This window comes from Ambystoma mexicanum, chromosome 8 (assembly GCF_040938575.1).
Source record: "Ambystoma mexicanum isolate Mex_15411 chromosome 8, UKY_AmexF1_1, whole genome shotgun sequence".
Classification (NCBI taxonomy): domain Eukaryota; kingdom Metazoa; phylum Chordata; class Amphibia; order Caudata; family Ambystomatidae; genus Ambystoma; species Ambystoma mexicanum.
In genome coordinates this window covers 1,658,589,623-1,658,609,539 of record NC_090929.1, presented here as the reverse complement: position 1 = coordinate 1,658,609,539, position 19,917 = coordinate 1,658,589,623, and the positions used below count along the sequence as shown (strand labels likewise).

At 47.7% G+C, this 19,917-nt stretch overlaps 1 protein-coding gene across 1 annotated transcript in view; it reads left to right on the top strand.

The window, feature by feature from the left end:
- EIF3A (eukaryotic translation initiation factor 3 subunit A) overlaps window positions 1–19,917 on the top strand; it is an 812,143-nt gene that overhangs the window by 344,172 nt on the left and 448,054 nt on the right. The window contains exon 13 of the mRNA XM_069611926.1: window positions 12,546–12,650. Coding sequence (XP_069468027.1) covers window positions 12,546–12,650 — 105 coding nt within the window. The remainder of the gene's footprint in view (window positions 1–12,545; window positions 12,651–19,917) is intronic.

The following is a 19,917-nucleotide window of genomic DNA, read 5'->3' as shown; positions in this document are numbered from 1 at the left end:
TCCCTCGACCCCAAAAACTACTGCACCATCTCGAACACCAGATTCCTTGCAAAACTCATCGATCAAACTGCTTACAGCCAACTAAACGCCTTGGTGGAATCCAACAACCTCCTGCATCACACCCAATCAGGGTTCAGACCACGACACAGAACAGAAACCACTCTGGCCTCAATCTGGGACAATCTTAAAATCACTACTGACTCTGCAGGATGTGCTGCACTAATCCTCCTAGACTTTTCTGCCGCGTTCGACAGTCAACCACTCAATCCTACTTGATCGCCTCCCCTCCCTAGGAATCCGTGGAACTGCTCTCAAATGGATCATCTGCTTCTTCAACAGGAAACAAATAACCCAACTGTCCACTTTTTCCTCGGCCCCACGTCCTTTCAATACTGGAGTACCACAAAGAGCATGTCTATCAGCCCTCCTATTCAACCTCTATTTCTCCACCCTCCCTGGAATCGTCCGCCCACACAACATCCTGCGCTATAACTATGCGGATGATACACATCATCCTGAAGCTCCTCAACTCGGACCCCAACTTCCAGCCCGACCTTGCAGCTTGCCTCCTTGATATAGACGGTTGATGACTAAAAACCACCTCCTCCTAAACCCCACTAAAACTGAAATCATGGTGTGTGGTAACACTGAGCTTCTCCCCCGCCCTCTAGCCTGGCCCCCATCCATGGGCCAAGCTCCAACCCCCTCCCCCACAGTAAAAAACCTTTGATGAACTCTAGACTCGGACCTATCCTTCTCTCGCCAAATCAACAATGTCTCCAAATCTTGTCATTGCCATCTCAAAATTCTCAGACGCATTTTTCCCTACCTCTCATTTCCGAACAAAGTTGCTGCTGTTAGGTCCATTGTATTACCAAGATTGGACTATGCTAACGCCCTCTACCTCGGAGTCTGGGCATACTAAATTACAAAGAGCACACAACTCTGCTGCCAAATTGCTTCTAGCACTGGGCCCAAGAGACCACACCTCTCCAGATCTCAGAACTCTGTACTGGCTCCCAATTGGAAAAAGGGCCACTTTCAAGACTCTGCATCACTTAGCGAGCACTGCACAAGACAGGCCCTATATACCTAAAAGACAAACGTAAACCTTACCACACCCTAAAATCAAGCTCGGCACTCCTGGTGATCCCAACCACCAACTCTGTCAGGATTGGAGGATCCTCGTCCTCAGCCTTGGCCCCTCTTTGGCACTCACTTTCCCCTCACATCTGACACAATGACTATTTGTCATTCCGGAAGCTACTAAGAACATGGCTCTTCCCATAACTCCAATGATCACCCTAAAGATGCGCATGAAACTTCCAAAAAACACAATGGAATTAGCCTGACATTCAAAACCTCAGCTCCCAACCACAGGTTGGGGATGAAGCGGATGAACTGAACTGATGAGTGAACGTTCATCACCCCTATACCCGCTCACCGTGCTTCCACAAGCCGGATGGAGGGGGTGGAACGGACGGAGGGGGTGGAACGGTTATACAGACGGAACGTGCGGATGAAACAGCTGGTGCAGGTGGAAGTGTGGATAGTGGATGGAACGGATGAAACCCACAATGTGAACGGACGGAGTGAACGGATGGAACTGACGGTGCATATGCTGCAGGTGTTATGGATGGCACAGATGTTATGGATGATACGGATGGTGCAAATAGTGCGGATGGAGACACCTGTTCACCATGAAGCTACCGAATATCTGTATCGCCTATATATGCCATGTACCAGTATCGGTTTGTATCTGTAGCCCATATATACCCCTATCCATCCTCTCGTTATATGTATATATGTAGCTATGTACCTTCCCACTGTCCTGCTCACGTCCCCGGTCTCAGGCAGGCACTTGTACTGATATCCACCATATCACAGCATTATGCTTACTCTGATCTATACACCATCATTCAACTAGAACACAGCTATACCATGACAAATTCGGCACAGCTGTTCTCATACAAACACGACCCCCCCGAACACCTCATCACCCTAATAAAACACAGCTAGCTGAGCACGTTCCGGCTAGTTTAGGCGTTCCTCCGGCATAACGCAGCCAGAACCCATTCTAGGTGTCCACCCACCAGACTGAACACATCCAACTGATTTCATCAGCACCACACCCATCACTATAAAGCAGCCATCATCCAACAACCACACCAGCTGCACAGATAGCCGGTGCACCCACGACACTTTCTCTATTGACCTGAACTACGGTTCCCAAAGGCGTTCAACCTACCAGCGCTGTGACGTCATACCAATGATACATAAGGCGCTATATAAATGCCAACTAACATAACCTGTGTACCCATACCTTGACGACTGCCTCGTCATGGCCAGGTCAAGGGGCATCGCAGTCGATCACACTGAGGACTGTCCGGCTGCTGACGGATCTGGGGTTCTTGGTAAACTATGCAAAGTCCTGCTTGACTCCATCGCATGACGCGCTGTTACTGGGATCCAGTTTCAACACTGGATCCTGCCTGGCAACCCAGTCGAAGGAGAGGATAGCAGCCATTTTGGGCAAGGTGCAACGGCTGTTTCCACTGAAGATTGCAACAGTGAGGACCATCAAGTCGCTACTCAGCCTGATGCCGTCTTGTATCTACCTGATCCGGCTGTGCAGGTTATGGATGCAACAGCTCCAGGAATTCCTGGACTCCCGTTGGATCCAGGTGTCCGGAAACTTCAAGGACTGGATTGTGCTCGATGAGTTCAGTCAAGCAATACGGTTGTGGGGCATGCACTCCAACATGGCCGGGGGCACAGATTTCCAGAACCCCCTGTACCAGGAGACGGTCACGACTGACGCTTCCCTGGAGGAATGGGGAGCTCTCACTGCACGGCTTCTCGCCAGAGGCCTGTGGCGGTCGGAGGAGAAGGTGCTACACATAAACGTCCTTTTTAAGCAAGATGGTGTGCAGCACCCTTTGGAAGACTACAGCAACAATGACCTCCTGGCAATAAGAACCCACCCTTTGGTATAAATCTGTACTACACAGCTTGGTAGTGTGGCTGAGCAGCCAGGCTCCTAACCAGAGGGGTCAATGTGAGCAGTAGGGTTGTATCCGTTTCAGTGACAGTTATTCAAATAAACACTTACACTCAAGGTTTCTTGATTAAATAATTAATTTAAGTCTGTTGAATAAGCCTTCTTCACAAGGGAGTAAAACGTATAGCGATTATAATACAATTCAAAACCAACTCTTAGTTTCTCAATCAGATGATACCCATTGGGGATGGCACACACTTCCTACACCCTCGGGTGACTTAAATAGCTAGGACACTGTGGACATTGATTTATCACTAGTATATTTGGAGCAATACAGAGTTTGGTGCAAAGGTTAGATATGTGAATAAAACAAAGGTTAACAAATAATTCATAAACGGGGAAGTACTTTTTAAACCTTCCAATGTCAAGTAAATTTAACCCTTTTCTGGGGGAAAGGTAAAGGCACAGAGTCGGGGGTAAGAAGAGTCCCTCAGGAAGCCAGGACAGCCAATGTTAGTTGTGCAAAGTCTAGAGGTGCTGAAGATCATCTTTGCAGGTAAGTAAGTCTTGCACAATGTTTTTAGAAATTTTTAAGCTTTAAGCAACTCTGCAAGGGCAACCAAGACAAGTCTCAACTGAGAGCAAGTATGGCTACACAACAAGAGGTATATTCTTAGACTTTACAGTACCTTTTGGTTAGAAGAATTGGTTCCAGCTGGCTTCTGTTCCTGTACAGCTCTGCAGTGCCTTTTCCTATGCCTCGGTCGTGGGGACAAGAGGGAGGATGTCTGGGGACTCGTGCACTGCAGTGGGAAGGTCAGTGGCAGCAATGAGCAAACTTCCAATTCAGCGGCATTTCGTGGTTTCAGCTCGTCGTGTCTGACAGCAAATAGCAACACTGCGGAGCTCGGATAACACTTCAGGCTTTCCTCACATCTAGGGTCCAGCACTCTGTTTAGGTGGCTCAGGCTTGGTCAGTCCTGCTTCAGGGAAGTCCGGAGGATTTTCCTGGCTCTCGGGTCGACTTAAAAGCAACGCACACAATCTGGTGTTCCTCTCCCTGGCACTTTGGTTCCAGCAACAGTGGAAGTACAGCCAGTTCCGAGAGGAGGTTCAAACCAGTTCACTTTAGAGTTCATTGGTCCCACCAACTCGAGGGGAGAAGTCATACTTGCAGGGCTTCTCAAGTTGAGGCGAATTTGGAGCTTCAGCACAGCAGCAGGTCTTCACCAGGCAATCCAACAGTCCAGGAGTTGCAGCAGGCGTCTCTTCCAAGTTCTTCGGATTCCTCCCTCACTTCATGCCCCTGCCAGACATACTGGAGCCAGAGGGGGACGGGCTCCACTCGTGAATCCCATCAAAGGCAAAACAAACAAAGGGACTGTTAGGCAAAGCTTGTATGCAGTACCCTTTGGGTGCACTACACACTACAGGCATAGAAAACCCAACCTTTGGTATAAGCTTGGACTACAGTTTTGGTAGCATGTTGAGCAGCCAGGCTCATCTCAAGAGGGGTCAATGTGAGCTGTAGGGGAGTTAGAGATTCACATGGACAAGTGTTCAAATAAACTCTTAGAAACAAGGTTTCTTGAATAAGCAATTATTAATTTATCTATCAGTTAGAATAAGCCTTCAGAAGGGAGCAATATAACAGTAACACCCAGATACACTTCAATACTGTACTCTTAGTTTCTAAATCAGTAAAGACCCTTTCGGGATGGCCAACAGACACAACCTACACCCTCAGGTGACTTCAATAGCTAGGGTGCTGGGGACATTAATATCTTACTGTTGGCATTTAGAATACTGTTAGAAGTTGGTAAAAGGAAACGATTATTAGAACAAGAGACCACAAATATTCTTAAGCAGGCAAATACTTTTGGATCCCCGAAGTCATTCAGTGCGACAGGCTAATCCAAAGTCAATGGGCAAAAGTCTTATATAGGATGAAGCACTTCTGGTAGGTAAGTAGAAAAGTCTTTGCACAATGTTTTAGAAGCCTTTGAAGAAAGGAAGAATTAAATGTAGGGCCACAAGCTGATTAGACTTGAGTAGTAGAAGATGCAAGCAATTCTACAGTGAGAGGTAAATTCTCGTAGACTTTACAGTACCTTTTGTATTGAAGAAAAAATGCAGCAGATGACTTCTGTTCCTGAGCAGCTCTTCAGATCTCACTGTTCCTGGGCCTCAGTCGTGGGGAAAAGAGGGAGGACTTCTGGGGACTCTTGCACTCCAATGGGACAGTCACTGTTCTCAACCAGCAATTTTCAAATCAGTGGCTGTTCAGGGTTTCAGCTACTCGCGTCTTCCGCAAATAGCAACACTGCGGTTCCTGCTTCTGGGGGACCCGCACTCTGTTGAGTGGGCTTAGGCTCAGTCAGTCCTGCTTCCTGGGAGTCCAGAGTATCTTCCAAAAGTTCTAGGCCATCATAAAAGCAACACACGCAATCTGGTGTTCCTCTCCCTGGCTATACGGTTTCCAGCAGCAACTCTGTGGAAATTCTACCAGCTCTGAGAAGGATGTCCAGGTGGCTTACTTTGGAGTTGATTGGTCCCACCAACTCAAGGGGAGAAGTCGTCCTTGCAGGGGCTTTTGTCTATACGAATTTGGAGTTTCAGCACTGCAGCAGGGTTTCACCGGGCATACCAACGGTCCAGGAGTTGTAGCAGGCGTCCTCTTCAAGTTCTTCTTCAGTTACTTCTTCCAGTGGTCGACTCTGCCTTCCAAGACCATGACTAAAACCCCATTCCACGTTTCTCACAAACTTCCTCATGCAAAAAGTAACGCCCAATCCAAACCCCAGGAGCTAAACAATACCTCCACTATAACTGGAGCGCTAATTAATGAAAAATCCATTGTGGCACATTCCACTGAAATAGCAGACCTGCTATCCACAGATAACCTGGACTTCCTTGCAGTCACTGAATCCTGGTTGCATGATGCATCAGGCCATACCCTTCCATTGGCAATCCCTGAAAACTATCAAATCCTTAGAACAGACAGACCCAACTCTAGAGTAAGTGGCCTAGCCATCATAGCTAAAACTAATCTTGAAATTGGACTCCTGCCCCCACCTCCAGATAAATCTTGCAAACTACTCATGGCAAAACTGCCCATCTCCAACCACCGCACCCTAATCATTCTGATATATAGACCCCTAGGTGCCCATGACACCTTTGAAGAGGACATGCCCAGCCTTTTTGCCAATAATGCTAAAGACTCCTCGCAATTACTAATCCTAGGAGATTTTAACTTGGGGTTCAATGATCCGGAGGATAAACGTGCCCAGGCACTTTTGACGCCATCTGAACATGGACTTTCCCAAAAAAGCCCTTGTACCAACCCATACCAAAGGGAGGATCCTCGACTGGATGGCTGACCTGAATTGCGAGACCAAGATCACTAAAGTAACCCAACAATCCTGGACGGACCATCACCTGATTGATTTCTCTCTCACACTAGATAAACAAGCAGCGAAAGACACTATTATGGCCCCACCACTTCCAACCAGAAGTAAAAAAGAATAACACGCCAGATAAGTTACTCCCCCTTATGCTTCCATCACTGAACTCCCTCCCAAATAACACTGACCCCACTATCCTAGTGGAAGTGTTCATCAACACGGTCTAAAGGGTTAGACGCTATTGCGCCATGTAAAATGCGTAAAAGCAAACAACGAGCACACCAATACATGGATCACCCCTCACCTCAAAAACCATAGACTACTGAAAAGGAAATTGGAAACCTTACAGCACCACACCCCGACAGAGGAAAATAAGACGCCATTGACGAACTTTGCGAACAACTACAAAAAAGGACTTATCCACACAAAAAATACCTATACAATACAAGAATTTCCAATTCCATTACCAGGGAACTCTTCCTGATCCTCTGGGAATTGGAATCCCCATATCCTCCAGACACCATACCTAAGGAAAAACTCTGGTGCACCAGCATTCAGAATGCGCTAAACAAAAAAATATCCACTCTCCAAACTAAGATTGCCAATACAAAAGCCTTTCCAACACACCACACCTCAACTCTCTAACCCCCCAGAGTCCTTGGAGTCCACTAGCTGCCCGGCACACTTTAGCTTCACCAAAATGTCCATCTTGGAAACAGAAAAAATCATTCAATTCTTGAAACCTTCTGTCAGGGTGTCAGCTGCCCTGCCCAAATACAACAAATATGGTCCCAGGCACCCTTAAACAATCATGGGTACTACCTCTGCTAAAATATTGCTGGACCCATCAATTCTCACCAAATACAGGCCCATTACCTGGTGCCCTTTCTCCTTAAAATCATTGACAGTTGCATACTTACAAATTCAGAAATACCTAGAAACCAACCACCTTCTTGGCTCACACCAATCCGGCTTTAGGCCCAAACATGACACGGAAACAGCACTTATTGACCTAAAACGCAAATTGACGAACTTGGGGACCAAGGGAAAACCGCCATGCTACTTTTACTTGACTTGTCGGCAGCTTTTGACCTGGTCGACTATGGAGTCCTATGCAAACACCTGGCCACGGCAGCCCATTTCTCTACGGGCGTGATGGCATGGGGCCAGTCCTTCCTTGATAATAGAACAATGCGAGTTTTCTCTTCATCGGCTGACCCTATCCAAACCACATGCAGTGTTCCACAGGGCTCCTGTGAAAGCTGCCCAATCCTGGCACGCCCTACCCATAGCACCTAGAGTTGACCAATATTACCCGAGTTTCAGGCTCAACACACTGAACTGGCTGCATTCGAATGGCAACTGATCACTCTGGACCCTTCACAATCTGTGCTTTCTGTACAGGCCTACTCCACTGCTGTATGCTTATTTTGCCTATCCTTATTGCCTATCATGCCATTACAGCTTCTTCACTATAACTATATCTCTTGTAACAAGCCCCATTTATGTATAACTGTCATGCCATTGTAACTACTCTTCTCTGTAAATTCATTCTATGTAACAAGCTTCAAGTATTGTTAAACCATGTTGCGCCCAGTTACCTTTGGATCCGGTGCGCCCTACAAATCAATAAACAAGCCAAAAGCCTCACCTTTTATTCAGTTCTCTCCCATTCATTCCAGCCTAGCTATCAGTCACCCAGCAGGGTGGCTGTCGTTGCCGACAGTCAGCTAGCCAATCGGAGTGCATTTGGGTCTTTTAGGAGACTAAGCACAGGGAGCTTCAGGCACGCCTCACTTCCTGCCTACCCCAGACACCCTGGAGCCAGAGGCGGGCTTCACTCGTGAATCCCACCAAAGGCAAAGCGAACAATGGGACCAAATCTGGTTTGGCATGCAGAGTAAATCTCAAGAAGGACCTTTCCACAATGAAATGGCAAAAAAAAGACTGGGCCATTTTGACAAAATGGGCACCCATGGGTGCCTTACTGCAGCTGCAACGCAACCCGCCGTACAAATGCACAATGGTAGTAAAAAGTAAACCACTGCCACCAGACATAAATTGTAGAAAGGGTAACATCTCATTTTTACATGAGAAACAATCCCTCCAGCACCCTATGATAAGATAGTGTGTGCTGGGTCTAGAAAGTTACCAGTTGTAAGTAAAGTCAATTTCACTTCACTGCTCTTGGAAACAGTAGTTTCACCAAGAGAAGGTATTTAAACCTTTGGGAAATCTGAGACTTCCCAGTGCCACTGCACTGAAGGTGCGGTGTGTCACAATGCAAAGATGATACCTATTGAGTTTGTCAGACTGCAAAGTCAAAAGAAACCGAGTATAAATCACTGAAAAAATACACGAGTGGGAAAGAGATCTCACTCTCTCCAGGTTAGGAATTAAAAGTCCTAAAGTCCAGCAAAAGAGCTGGGGGTCTCGGTAGAGAGGAATTAGAAAATGTCTGAATTCTCCTTAACAGACTTGGAACTACGGGCTGTGTTTTGTGCCCTGAAGTAATTTCTTCCATCGCTCAAGGGCAAAGTGGTGAGGGTCTTCACGGACATTACCATGTTTTTTACATCCGGAAGCAGGGGGGGCACCAGATCCCGGGCTCTCCAAGGATGCGCAGGTTTTGACACTGGGTGGTTGCCCAGGGGATGTTCCTCATTCCTTTTCACCTGGCGAGAATAAAAAAAACTGTTGCCGACTCGCTCAGCAGAGAGCTGCGCTCTTGCCACGAGTGGGAGTTTTGGCAGGATATTCCTCAGGTGGGGCAGTCCACATATCGATCTGTTTGTGACTCTGACTAACACCAAGTGCCGAAGGTTCGCCAGTAGGTCCCCCATCCTCACAGCCGGGGAGTGTGGGGACGCCGCCTCCTTCCCTTGGTAAGGCCTGTTTCTGTACACGTTCCCTCCGTTGCCACTCCTACTATGAGTCATCAGTCAACTCAGACAGAGCCAGTGCAGGTTGATCCGAGTCACGCCAGCATGGCTGAGGCAAATCTGGTACCAGGACCATCTCAGCATGTCTGTGTCCCCTCCAGTCAAGCTGCCATTGTCGCAGATCTTCTCGCCAGGGAATGAGGCGCAATCCTGCACCATGACCACGGATCACTGAGCCCGAATACCTGGCTCCTGCAGCAGTAGGGTTCAGTGGTTACGAATTGCCTGAGGACTGAATGGAGGTCCTCGCCAAAGCCAGGGCGTCGTTATGGACACAAATGGAATAGTTTTGTGACTTGCTGCCGGTAGCAGAAGATTAACCATCTGAAGGCCACAGGCCCCCCCCCCTCCCCAAGTCTTTGCTAAGTTGGGGCTGGCGCAGGCATCTTCAAGGTGCATCTGGTTGCTATCTCCCGCTACACCGGGTCTGCAGGATGGTCTTCTCTTTGGTCGCACCGCCTAGTGAAGGAATTCATCAAAGGACTGTTCCATTCGTTCATTCCGGGAACTCAACGTGGTGCTGACTAGGCTCATGGGGGGCCCCCATTCGAGCTGATTAAGTTCCTGTCCTGCAAGACGGCTTTCCTCGTGGCCATCACCTCTGCAAGACGAGTAGTTGAGATCCAGGACCTGTAATGCAATAGCCCTACTTGACTTTTCACGAGACGAGGGTTGTGCTGCGCGACGCAACCCTCCTTCATGCCCAAGGTGGCGTCAGAATTTCACCTCAAACCCTTGGTGTTACCTGTGTTTTTTCCGACGCATTTGTCACCGGCTGAAAGGACTTTGCACTCGCTGGATGTGGCTCGAGCGTTGAAGTTAAAGGACCCGCTCGTAGAGTTTCTGGAAAACCTCACCTTTTTTGTGAAATTTGGTCTTGTGAACCATGGGAAGGCCCTGTCAAAGGCTTCCATTTCCAGGTGGCTCTCCGGCTGTATCACTCATTGTCACCGGTTGGCAAACAGACCGCTGTCTGGCCGTCAGAGAGCCCATTCCACCAGAGCGATCGCTGCTACAACAGCATTCCTGTCTGGTGTGCCCCTGTTGGACATCTGCAGGGCTGCTACGTGGAGGTCGACACACACCTTCACGAAGTTCTACTGTCGCAAGGGATTCCATTGAGGAGTCCAGAGTCAGCCAAGCAGTGCTGCGCTACATGTTTGCTTGAAGGTTGAGTCAGGTGAGAAGGTAAGATATTGCTTCTGTTGTGCATTGCCAACACCCGTGGTTGTGCACGTGTGTACTGCTATTTATTCATGAGCATGTGAATCCATGCCAGACCCCATGCTGGAGAAGGAACAAGTTACTTACCTGTAACTGTTCTCCAGCATGTCTGGCATCGATTCACATGCGAACCCTCCCACCTACCCCTCTGCGGCTAGTCTTTTTCCTACTGCCACTTTACGTGCTACCAAATCTGAAGATGGCTGCCTGAGGAGGGGCTTAGGTAGAGGGCGGTCATTGACTGGGGGCAATATAACCCAGAGCTCAGTGATTGGTTGTTAGGAGAAAGACAGTTCAGAAGTGAGACTGATTTTTCTTTTACCAAGGATTCCCAACGAAACGACAGGGAATATTCAAGAGCATGTGAATCCATGCCAGACCCATGCTGGAGAACACTTGCAGGTAAGTAACTTGTTCCTTCTGATCGACAAGAGAAGCTCCGGAAGGGACGACTTCTTCCTTTGCGGGTTAGTGGGACCAACTACAGAGACGAACTCCAAAGCAGTACAGCCAGATGGGGAAGGTCTTTCAGCAAAGTTAGTCTGGTGGTTAGGTGGTCCCACTAACCCAAGGGAAGTGTTTTTTTTTTTTTCCTCCTTTCCCCAGAGCTTCTCTTGTCGATTGGAAAAGGGAGTTTCAGCACAGCAGCAGGGCTTCATTAGGCAGTTCAATGGTCCAGGAGGAGGCAGCAAGCTTTGTTCACGGTTTCTTCGGGATGTACTTCCCAGTGATCGACTCTGTCCTCTGTCCAAGAAGCCTCGCCTGTTGAGCAAGTTTCTCCCTTTCATGCACATCCTAGCTGTCACTCGCAATCAGGGCTGGGTGCATTCAGGTAATCATGGACGGACACAAAGGACAGGAGTTTCGGTCATCTGCCTCACTTCCTGCCCTTGCAGAGACACTGGAGCCAGAGGCGGGTTTCAGTACTGAAGCCCGCCAAAAACAAAACAAAGGGGTCAAACCTGGTTTGGCGTGCAGAGTAAAAGCCAAGAAAGACCCCTCACAGAAAATGTTGAAAAAAGAAGACTGGGGCTTTTTTAACAAAATCGTCACCCGTGGGTGCTGTACTGCAGCTGAGGGTTCAGCCTGCGGTAGAAAAGCACAATGGTAGGAAAAATTAAACACTGCCACCAGCCATTTAACATAGTAAGGGTAACCTAAAACATTTAATGGGAAAGTAGGATAAGGGTCTACTAAGTAACCTCCCTGCACTCCACATAAGATCGTGTGTGTGCTGGACCTACACAGAGAAAGCGAAGTAAAGTCAATTTCACTTTACTATTCTTGGGAACTGTAGTTAACACAAGAAAAGGAAGGTGCTGTGCGTCGCCATACAAAAAGCAGTTACCTAAGGAGTTTGTCAGACTCCTAAAACAGTACAAACGCAACATTCAAATCGGATAAAAACACAAAAGGTAGGGAGAAAATGGTCCCACTCATGAAAGTCCTAAGTCTAGCAAAAGAGCTGGGTGTCTCGAAGATGGGAGGATATTACTACAGAAATGAAAATTCTCCCCAAGACTAATCGGTCTCCTTGACTCTCATACTCTCCCGATAGCCTTCATAACACCCAACCACAAGCCAGTTCTACTTGGGTCGCTAGCAGCGACTTAGCCACCCCTACTTAACTTTGTACTGGCTAAAATGCACACTCATTCTAAATTCCACAGACCAATCTCTTAATACCTCCGACTTCGTTCGTTCAAGGGTGTTCACATGCATTCCTTTGAGGCCATACCAATGGCAATGGTTGCTGAACAAATGCCATAGTACATTAATCTTAAAGCTGATTTGGTAATTGCATACAGCACTTTGCCTAACAATCAGTAATTGGAAATGCCTTTACAACTCCAAATGTTGCTTATTCTTTCTATCCGATTGTTCTAACTTTGACACCGTTCTTGAAATGTGTGTTGCCCACTCACTTCTGCCTGCTTAGATTCCTTGTTAGTAAAATGCTCTTTTATTACACAGGATCTTGAGGAGTTGGACCCAGATTTCATTATGGCCAAACAGGTTGAACAGTTGGAAAAAGAGAAAAAAGAACTCCAAGAACGCCTTAAGAACCAGGAAAAGAAGGTAAAGTCAGTCATTATTCTGCTAAACTGTACTTAAATGAATAATTGCGAGCGGTTTTCCTTAAATTTTCAGTTTGTTTTTATCAGGCAGAGGAAATTACATGTCAAAGCTTACAATAGCCTTATTTGGAGAATGTTTGCCAGCAGAAGTTGAGTCATATTCTAGTACCTGGTGTGAGGGGAGGTTTCCTAAAGTCTACCCATAGGTCAGACTCTATAAATCCTTCCCTTGGTATACAGGCCCCCCCAACTCTTAGAAATCTGTGCTACCCAAAGGTTTGGTAGACTGCTAGAGCAGCCAGGCTTATCTCATGAGGAGGATGTGAGCTGTATGTTAAGTACAATGAACTCAGTAAATGCATAGACCCAAAGAAACTCACACACTTATAGTAAAGAAATATATATTTTATACACAAATCCAATCTATATTTTGTACACATTTTATACACAGGGGTTCTGTTCCCAAATTGCTCTGTATGCTATTCATATTGCATCGATGGGCATCTCTCGCACTGTACAGGTCCTTCAAATTTAGCAGGGGTTCTGTTCCCAAATTGCATAGTATGCTATTCAGATTGCATTGATAGGCGCCTCTCCCACTATACAGGTCTCTCAAATTGAGCAGGGGTTCAGTTCCCAAAATTGCATTGTAAGGATTATTGTCGAGTGACACTACGATTAGGGGCTCACGCCTCATAAAACAGTGAGTCCTAGCTGCGCCCTCAGTCACTTAAGAGAAGTATATATCCTTAAACCCACATAGCTAGCTCACCGCAGGGAACCGCATCCAGGAAGACTGGCAGTAAGGACAGCGACCGATAACACCCAACCATACAACCCCATACCACCTCCACTAGCCCCCTCAAGACAGCAACTGAATGAGACGGCAACACCGGCCGAAAATACCAACTAAAGTTGGAGCCCAAACTGGTAGCTGACAACCCCCCTGACCCCACCCACACCCAATACTACACCACAAGACAACCAGAACAAAGCAAAACCAGCTCGGCATAGTCAAACAAATAAACGACTGTAAATCTTGAAATGCTGCGCAAACGACCCATACCGAGGGGAAAGAAAAACATTCCGGAACCACAACTACAGAACGCACCCCACAAACAGGAACACAAATCGAACCAACATTGTGAGCAGGGACAAATGCATCTACTTAACTCCATACCACGCCAACAACTGGTCATCAGAACAAACCAACCCTGTCATCTCCCATTTCTTCCTGCTAGAGTGCCGCTGGCCCACCAGACCCCCTAACTCTCCATGCACAACAATTCGTCAACAATTATCAAGCTGGCAAACCCAAGGGGAAAGGAGATGTGATGAAAATAACAAACGCAGAAATCTTCTACTGCTTGTCCCTCCTGCTCTCAATCGACTGGAATCTTCAGTAGAAGACCTATTGAAAAATTGATAGCTAAAAAAAAAAAGATAAATTGACAGCTGATTACTACCTTGTTGCTACAAATATCTATTGAACCAATCACAATTTTTCTAATGTTTGTTAATCTGCTTAGATTTCCATGCTGTGCATAGTCCGACATCCAGTGGTCACCGCAGAGTATTGCATTTTGTTTTTCGTTGTCGAAAAGGGGACGTCGACAAGGCATGTCTGTAACACTATCCCTATAGTGACGTGCAGTGTACCCACAATCCCTCGCACGTCGAGGTCCCTCAGATTGTTTTGTTTTTTTTCGCCCAGATATTGGTCGCCTTTACGCGGAGCTCCTCGAGAGACATTGCAAATATTCACTCGACCATTTGGTCGTTATTTAGAAATACTCACTCGACCTTTGGTCGTTATTTAACGTTGCGTTCCTCTTTCAACAAAGCTGTTCGCCGCCGACAAGATCTTCGACGGCTGTGCCTTCGCAGGAGACCCTTCGGCGTCGCCGAACACTTGGCCTGGCCTCGCCGGCCTCAAACAGTAGGGAGAGTGAGGTTGTGGGACATTTCTTGCTATCTCTTTAAGAATGCCTTTCTCTTTCCCCACCTTTTCCTTCGGGGTTGTTATCACGTCTGTCCGTTCCCGCAGCTATGGAGAGGACACCCTTTAGGTTTTGCCCGCTCTGCAAGGGCAAATTCACCTGGAAAGACCAGCACAAACCGTGCAACCGCTGCTTGCTCCTAGACCACAAGGAAGACGGTTGTGTGGCCTGTAAGCTTCTTAAGCCCAAGACTTTAAAGGACCGCAGGGTCAAGAGGTGGGCAGCCTATGCCATGTCTAGGTCTGATTCCTCACCCGCCGCCGAAAGTGGATAGGAAAGTGATAGCCCAACCTCCGATACAGAGGTTGTACACCCCTTTAGGGAGCGGTCACGCTCCTCCTCTGTCCCCTGCCCCGACAAGCTTGGCTCACGCCCTGCTTATGGGGATGAACACCCCGGCAACATAGACGCACACAAGCACTCACATAAGCACACGGCTCACGGCTCTTCCTTGTCGAAGACAAAGAGCATTCGCGCCAACGGAGACGCAGGTCCTACCGGCGGCTTCCATGGACCGAAAGGGTCCAAAGCCCCCCCTCGCAACCGCAAATGCGACCAGCGACTGGGCTACCCCCAGATAAGGGCGCGATCACCAAACCGCCAGACGTGCCCCACCAGTGAGCGCCCGTCGGCTTAGAGGACGCAACACCTGTAACGTCGAGGCCAGAGGAACCCTCGACAGACCATTTAGTTGTCGAGAGCCTGGCACGTATTGTTTCCAACAGTAGCCAGAGACAGATGGCGAAAGAGACGCTGAATACCGCTCGCAAAGCCAGGGAAACGCCGAAAGGGACGGAAGGAAGGCAGGAACCGCTCCCTCCGTCGAAAGGGACTCCTAGCCTACTAGAAGGCTTTTCAGAGGCGATGGGAGCTTATCCTCGACGTTATGGGATAGGTCAAAGCGTTTACAGGCCTCAAATTTCATATGGTGACATTACAGGAAGTAATCCCCCTGTTATCGCAAGGGATTACATGACAACACTGGACATGAAAGATGCATACTTTCATATTTTAATGTTGCCAGGGCACCGAAAATACCTCAGGTTCATTATAGAGGGCAAACACTACCAGTTCAAAGTGCTACCCTTCGGCATAGCGTCAGCGCCGAGTGTGTTCACGAAAGTAGTGGCAGCGGCCCACCTGCGCAGGTTGTCCATCCCCGTATACCCTTACCTCGACGATTGGCTCATGACGGGGGATTATTACGAGACATGCTTCTCAAACACCCAAAAGACTGTAGACCTTTTGTTCAACTGGGCTTCTCCATCAACGAGAAGTCCAGCCTAGAGCCCAGCCAAATCAAAGAATTCCTAGGGGCTCTAATTCGAACAAAGGACAGCCTCGTCTTCCCCTCCAACGAGAGGGTCCAAAATATGCTGTTTCAGATCCCTCAACATGTGGCCGGTCGAGAGGTGACGGCGCGCAAAGCAATGAGTTTGCTGGGAATGATGGCATCATGTATATATTTGGTACCTCACGCGAGACTGCGCATGCGCCCAATGCAAGAGTGGCTCAACAGTCAGTGGTCAGGCCAGCGGACAATGGGACGATCTAGTGGTGGTCTCGCAGGCCTTGGTTCTCTCGCTACGGTGGTGGTTGAAGGAAAACCTTGTCATAGAGAAACCATTCGCCACCCCCGCAGTGGAGGCCACTGTAACCACAGACGCATCCCTCACAGGATGGGGGGGGGGGGCTCACCTATCCCATCAGACTGCACACAGAGTTTGGACTCCGAGCGTAGCATCCAAACACAAACTTGCTGGAACTGTTAGCGGTCTTCAAAGCACTGAAGGCTTTTCAGGCACACCTGCAAGAGAAGACAGTGATGGTCCTCAAAGACAGCACCACAGCTATGTACTATCTGAGCAAGCAAGGGGGCACTCTCCAGGACTGTCCAAGCTGTCCCAGAACATCTGGAAGTGGGCTCTCAAATGCATGTTCCTGTTGTCACAACATGTACCAGGGGAACTCAATCTGCTAGCAGACGAACTCAGCAGAGACTTCCCTCTACCTGCAGAATACGAATGGCGGTTACAAGAAGACCTCGTCTTCGACGTCTTCACACAATGGGATTCCCAGAAATGGATCTGTTCGCAACTCTGGAGAACTCCCAATGCCAAGATTACACCTCCAGGTACTCCCAGAACCAATCCATGGGGAACGGTCTATCGATACCATGATCAGGGATATTTGTTTACGCTCCCCCCCCCCCCCCACCCGACTCCCCTTCTCAACAAGATAGTGCACAATATGCACCAGGAACCAGTCACCATGGTACTAGTGGCCCCTATGTGGGCCCGGCAACCATGTTTCGCTCACCTGATGGAGATGTCCCTGTCTCCACCGGTGAAACTACCCTGCCCGTACAACATGCCATCACAGGACAAGGGCAAGACACTACACCCATGCCAACAGACCATGAACTTAGCAGCATGGCTCCTGGGATCATAGAATTTGGTCATTTACAACTCCCGCAGAGATGCATGGACATTCGCAAGGAAGCTAGAAAGCCTTACACTCGTCACTGTTACTCTAGCAGGTGGAAAAGATTTGTCGTATGATGTAGAAATAAGAGCATCAACCCGGTTGACTGGTCTCCCACACATTGTTCTCTACCTGACTCACCTACTAGACTCAGGATTAGTGTTTAATTCTATTAAGGTTCATTTGGCTACACTTTCCGCATACACCACTTCTCAACTTAGTGTTGTGGTGGAAAGTCCCAGTTATTAAGGCCTTCATGGAAGGAGTTACAAGAATACACCCTCCCATAGCTAACCCAGCTCCCGGATGGGACCTAAATGTGGTACTAACCAGGCTCATGTGCTCACCCTTTGAACCCATGCACAAAGCAACGCTTAAGGACCTCACCCTTAAAACTGCTTTTCTAATAGCTATCACCTCCATCAGGAGAGTAAGTGAACTACAAGCGCTATCTATTCTAGACCCCTTTGTAACAGTTCAGAAAGATGAGGTGGTTCTACGCACACACTCTAGGTTTGCACCTAAAATCATTTCTAAGTTCCATGTGAACCAATCTATAGAACTACCAACATTCTTTCAAAACCCTTCAAACTTGGGAGAAAAAAACCTGCATACACTGGATGTGCGCAGGGCTGTTATGTTTTATATGGAAAGAACTAGACCACTGAGAAAGACTAATCAGTTCTTTGTCTCGGTGGCAGCAGGAAGAGAGGGAGGTGCAGTTTCAAAATCCACTATATCTAGATGGATCGTACAATGCATCACCCTCTGTTTCTCTCTTGCTAAGAGAGAACTACCCTTCAAGCCAAGAGCACACACTACTCTAGGCACTGGGGCTTCCATAGCATTCATTGCAAATGTCCCTCTTGAGTCCATTTGCAAACCGGCAACCTGGAGTTCAGTACACACCTTTACAAAACACTACTGTCTAGATGCCCACTCTAGATCTGATTCACATGTGGGACAAGCAGTTTTAAGACACCTTTTCTCTACTGTTCCTTCTCACAACCCGCCTCCAACTCCGGGTACTGCTCGCTAGTTTATGCACAGCATGTGATTGTAAGCAGATTAACAAACATCAGAAGACAATGCATTACTTACCGTAAAAGCATTTCTGATGGTTGTATCTGCTTAGATTCACATGCGCCCACCCTTCTTCCCCGCTCTGATGGAAGGAAGATAGACCTCCTTTTATCTCTTTTCTGTACTCACGTCTCTAAGGCTCCCTCAGGGCAGAAAAAATACAAACGGAGGGACCTTGACGCGTGAGTGATTGTGGGTACACTGCACGTCACTATAGGGATAGTGTTAGACACGCCTTGACGTCCCCTTTTCGACTACGAAAAAAAAATGCAATACTCCGCAGTGACCACTGGATGTCGGACTATGCACAGCATGTGAATCTAAGCAGATACAACCATCAGAAATGCTTTTACAGTAAGTAATGCCTTGCCATACCCTCTCAGTACCTGCTGCCTAAGCTGATATAGCTGTTGGGCTGATAAATGTCTTTTACTGCTTCACCACAGGAATAGCGTGAGATGCTGAGACTGCACTGAACTGTTTCTCTGCTGCTGCTTGCAGTAGTATTTTACTTGAGTTCTTTCTTTTGAGTAAAAGACAATGCTTCACCTTTTTCATTTGTATATTTATCTTTTCTACTGATGGCACATGCTCGGCACTTTGCAAAGCTTTAAACTTACTTTCTTTTTGTGTAGAAATACAAAGTAATGGTCCACGGCTGCCAGTTATTCGATCTTCAAGGTTCTTTCCTTTAAGCGAATTGCCAGAGGAAAAATGCATACAAAAATTGCTACCGGTACAGCCTGTATGAGCGTTAGAGCGTATGTCGTCTTGTAGAGGCACGCACGCAACGTCGGCGGGTGGCTTACTCAAATGCTCTGGACAAGCTGCACCTGAATGCGTACAATGAAACGAAAAATTACACAGAGCTAAGTAGTAGCTGAAATTAGTTAATTTAGTACTGCTGTCTTGACTCTACTGCCCGCGCATAAATGTTGAAAATTTTCACGCAACTAACGCCAAAAATATTTAAACAAGCGTGCAAACAAACTTAAAATATATTGTCTCTAAAGTTACTTCTAAATCCTTAGGCTTCAAAACTGGCACATTTGTTTCTGTAGTTCTCCAGCATTGGATCTTTCATGGATTCACATGCTTAGAATATTCCCCGTCGTCAGACTGGGACCCCTCGGTACACATATATAGCCTTTTCCTATAGGAAAACTTCCGACACTATTCTGTCCTATCTACGTCCTTTTAGGGCCCGCCTACGCATGCTCCGCAGGCCGTCCCAGTATAAGAGGCCCGCCCCCGCGGTTCCCCTTCAGATTTCAACCGTCTCCAAAGTAGTGGGATCTCCTCGTGTTGTCTTACTATTTTGTACTAGGTTGCCTTATTGGATTTCGAGTACGATATGTCCTCTGTATCAGGAAAAGCGCTGTTCCGTCCATGCGCGACGTGCGGCTTGAAAAAGGTTTACGAGGGGGGCGGACATATGGATTGTATATATTGCCTCCACCCTCACCATTGGCGGATGCCTGCGACATATGCAAGGGGTTTTCTCAAACCCTTAAAGACCGGAATCGACGCCTGGTGGCATGGCTGAATGAGGGTGCGGGGGCATACCCACCCTCGGAGGTAGGCTCCACACAGTCGGCGAAAACATCACGCCGCGCGGCCTCGTCGGAACCACCGGCGAAGAAATCTAGATCGTCGGAAAAAGAGTCGTCTGTAACTCACTCCACTACAGACTCCTCGTCA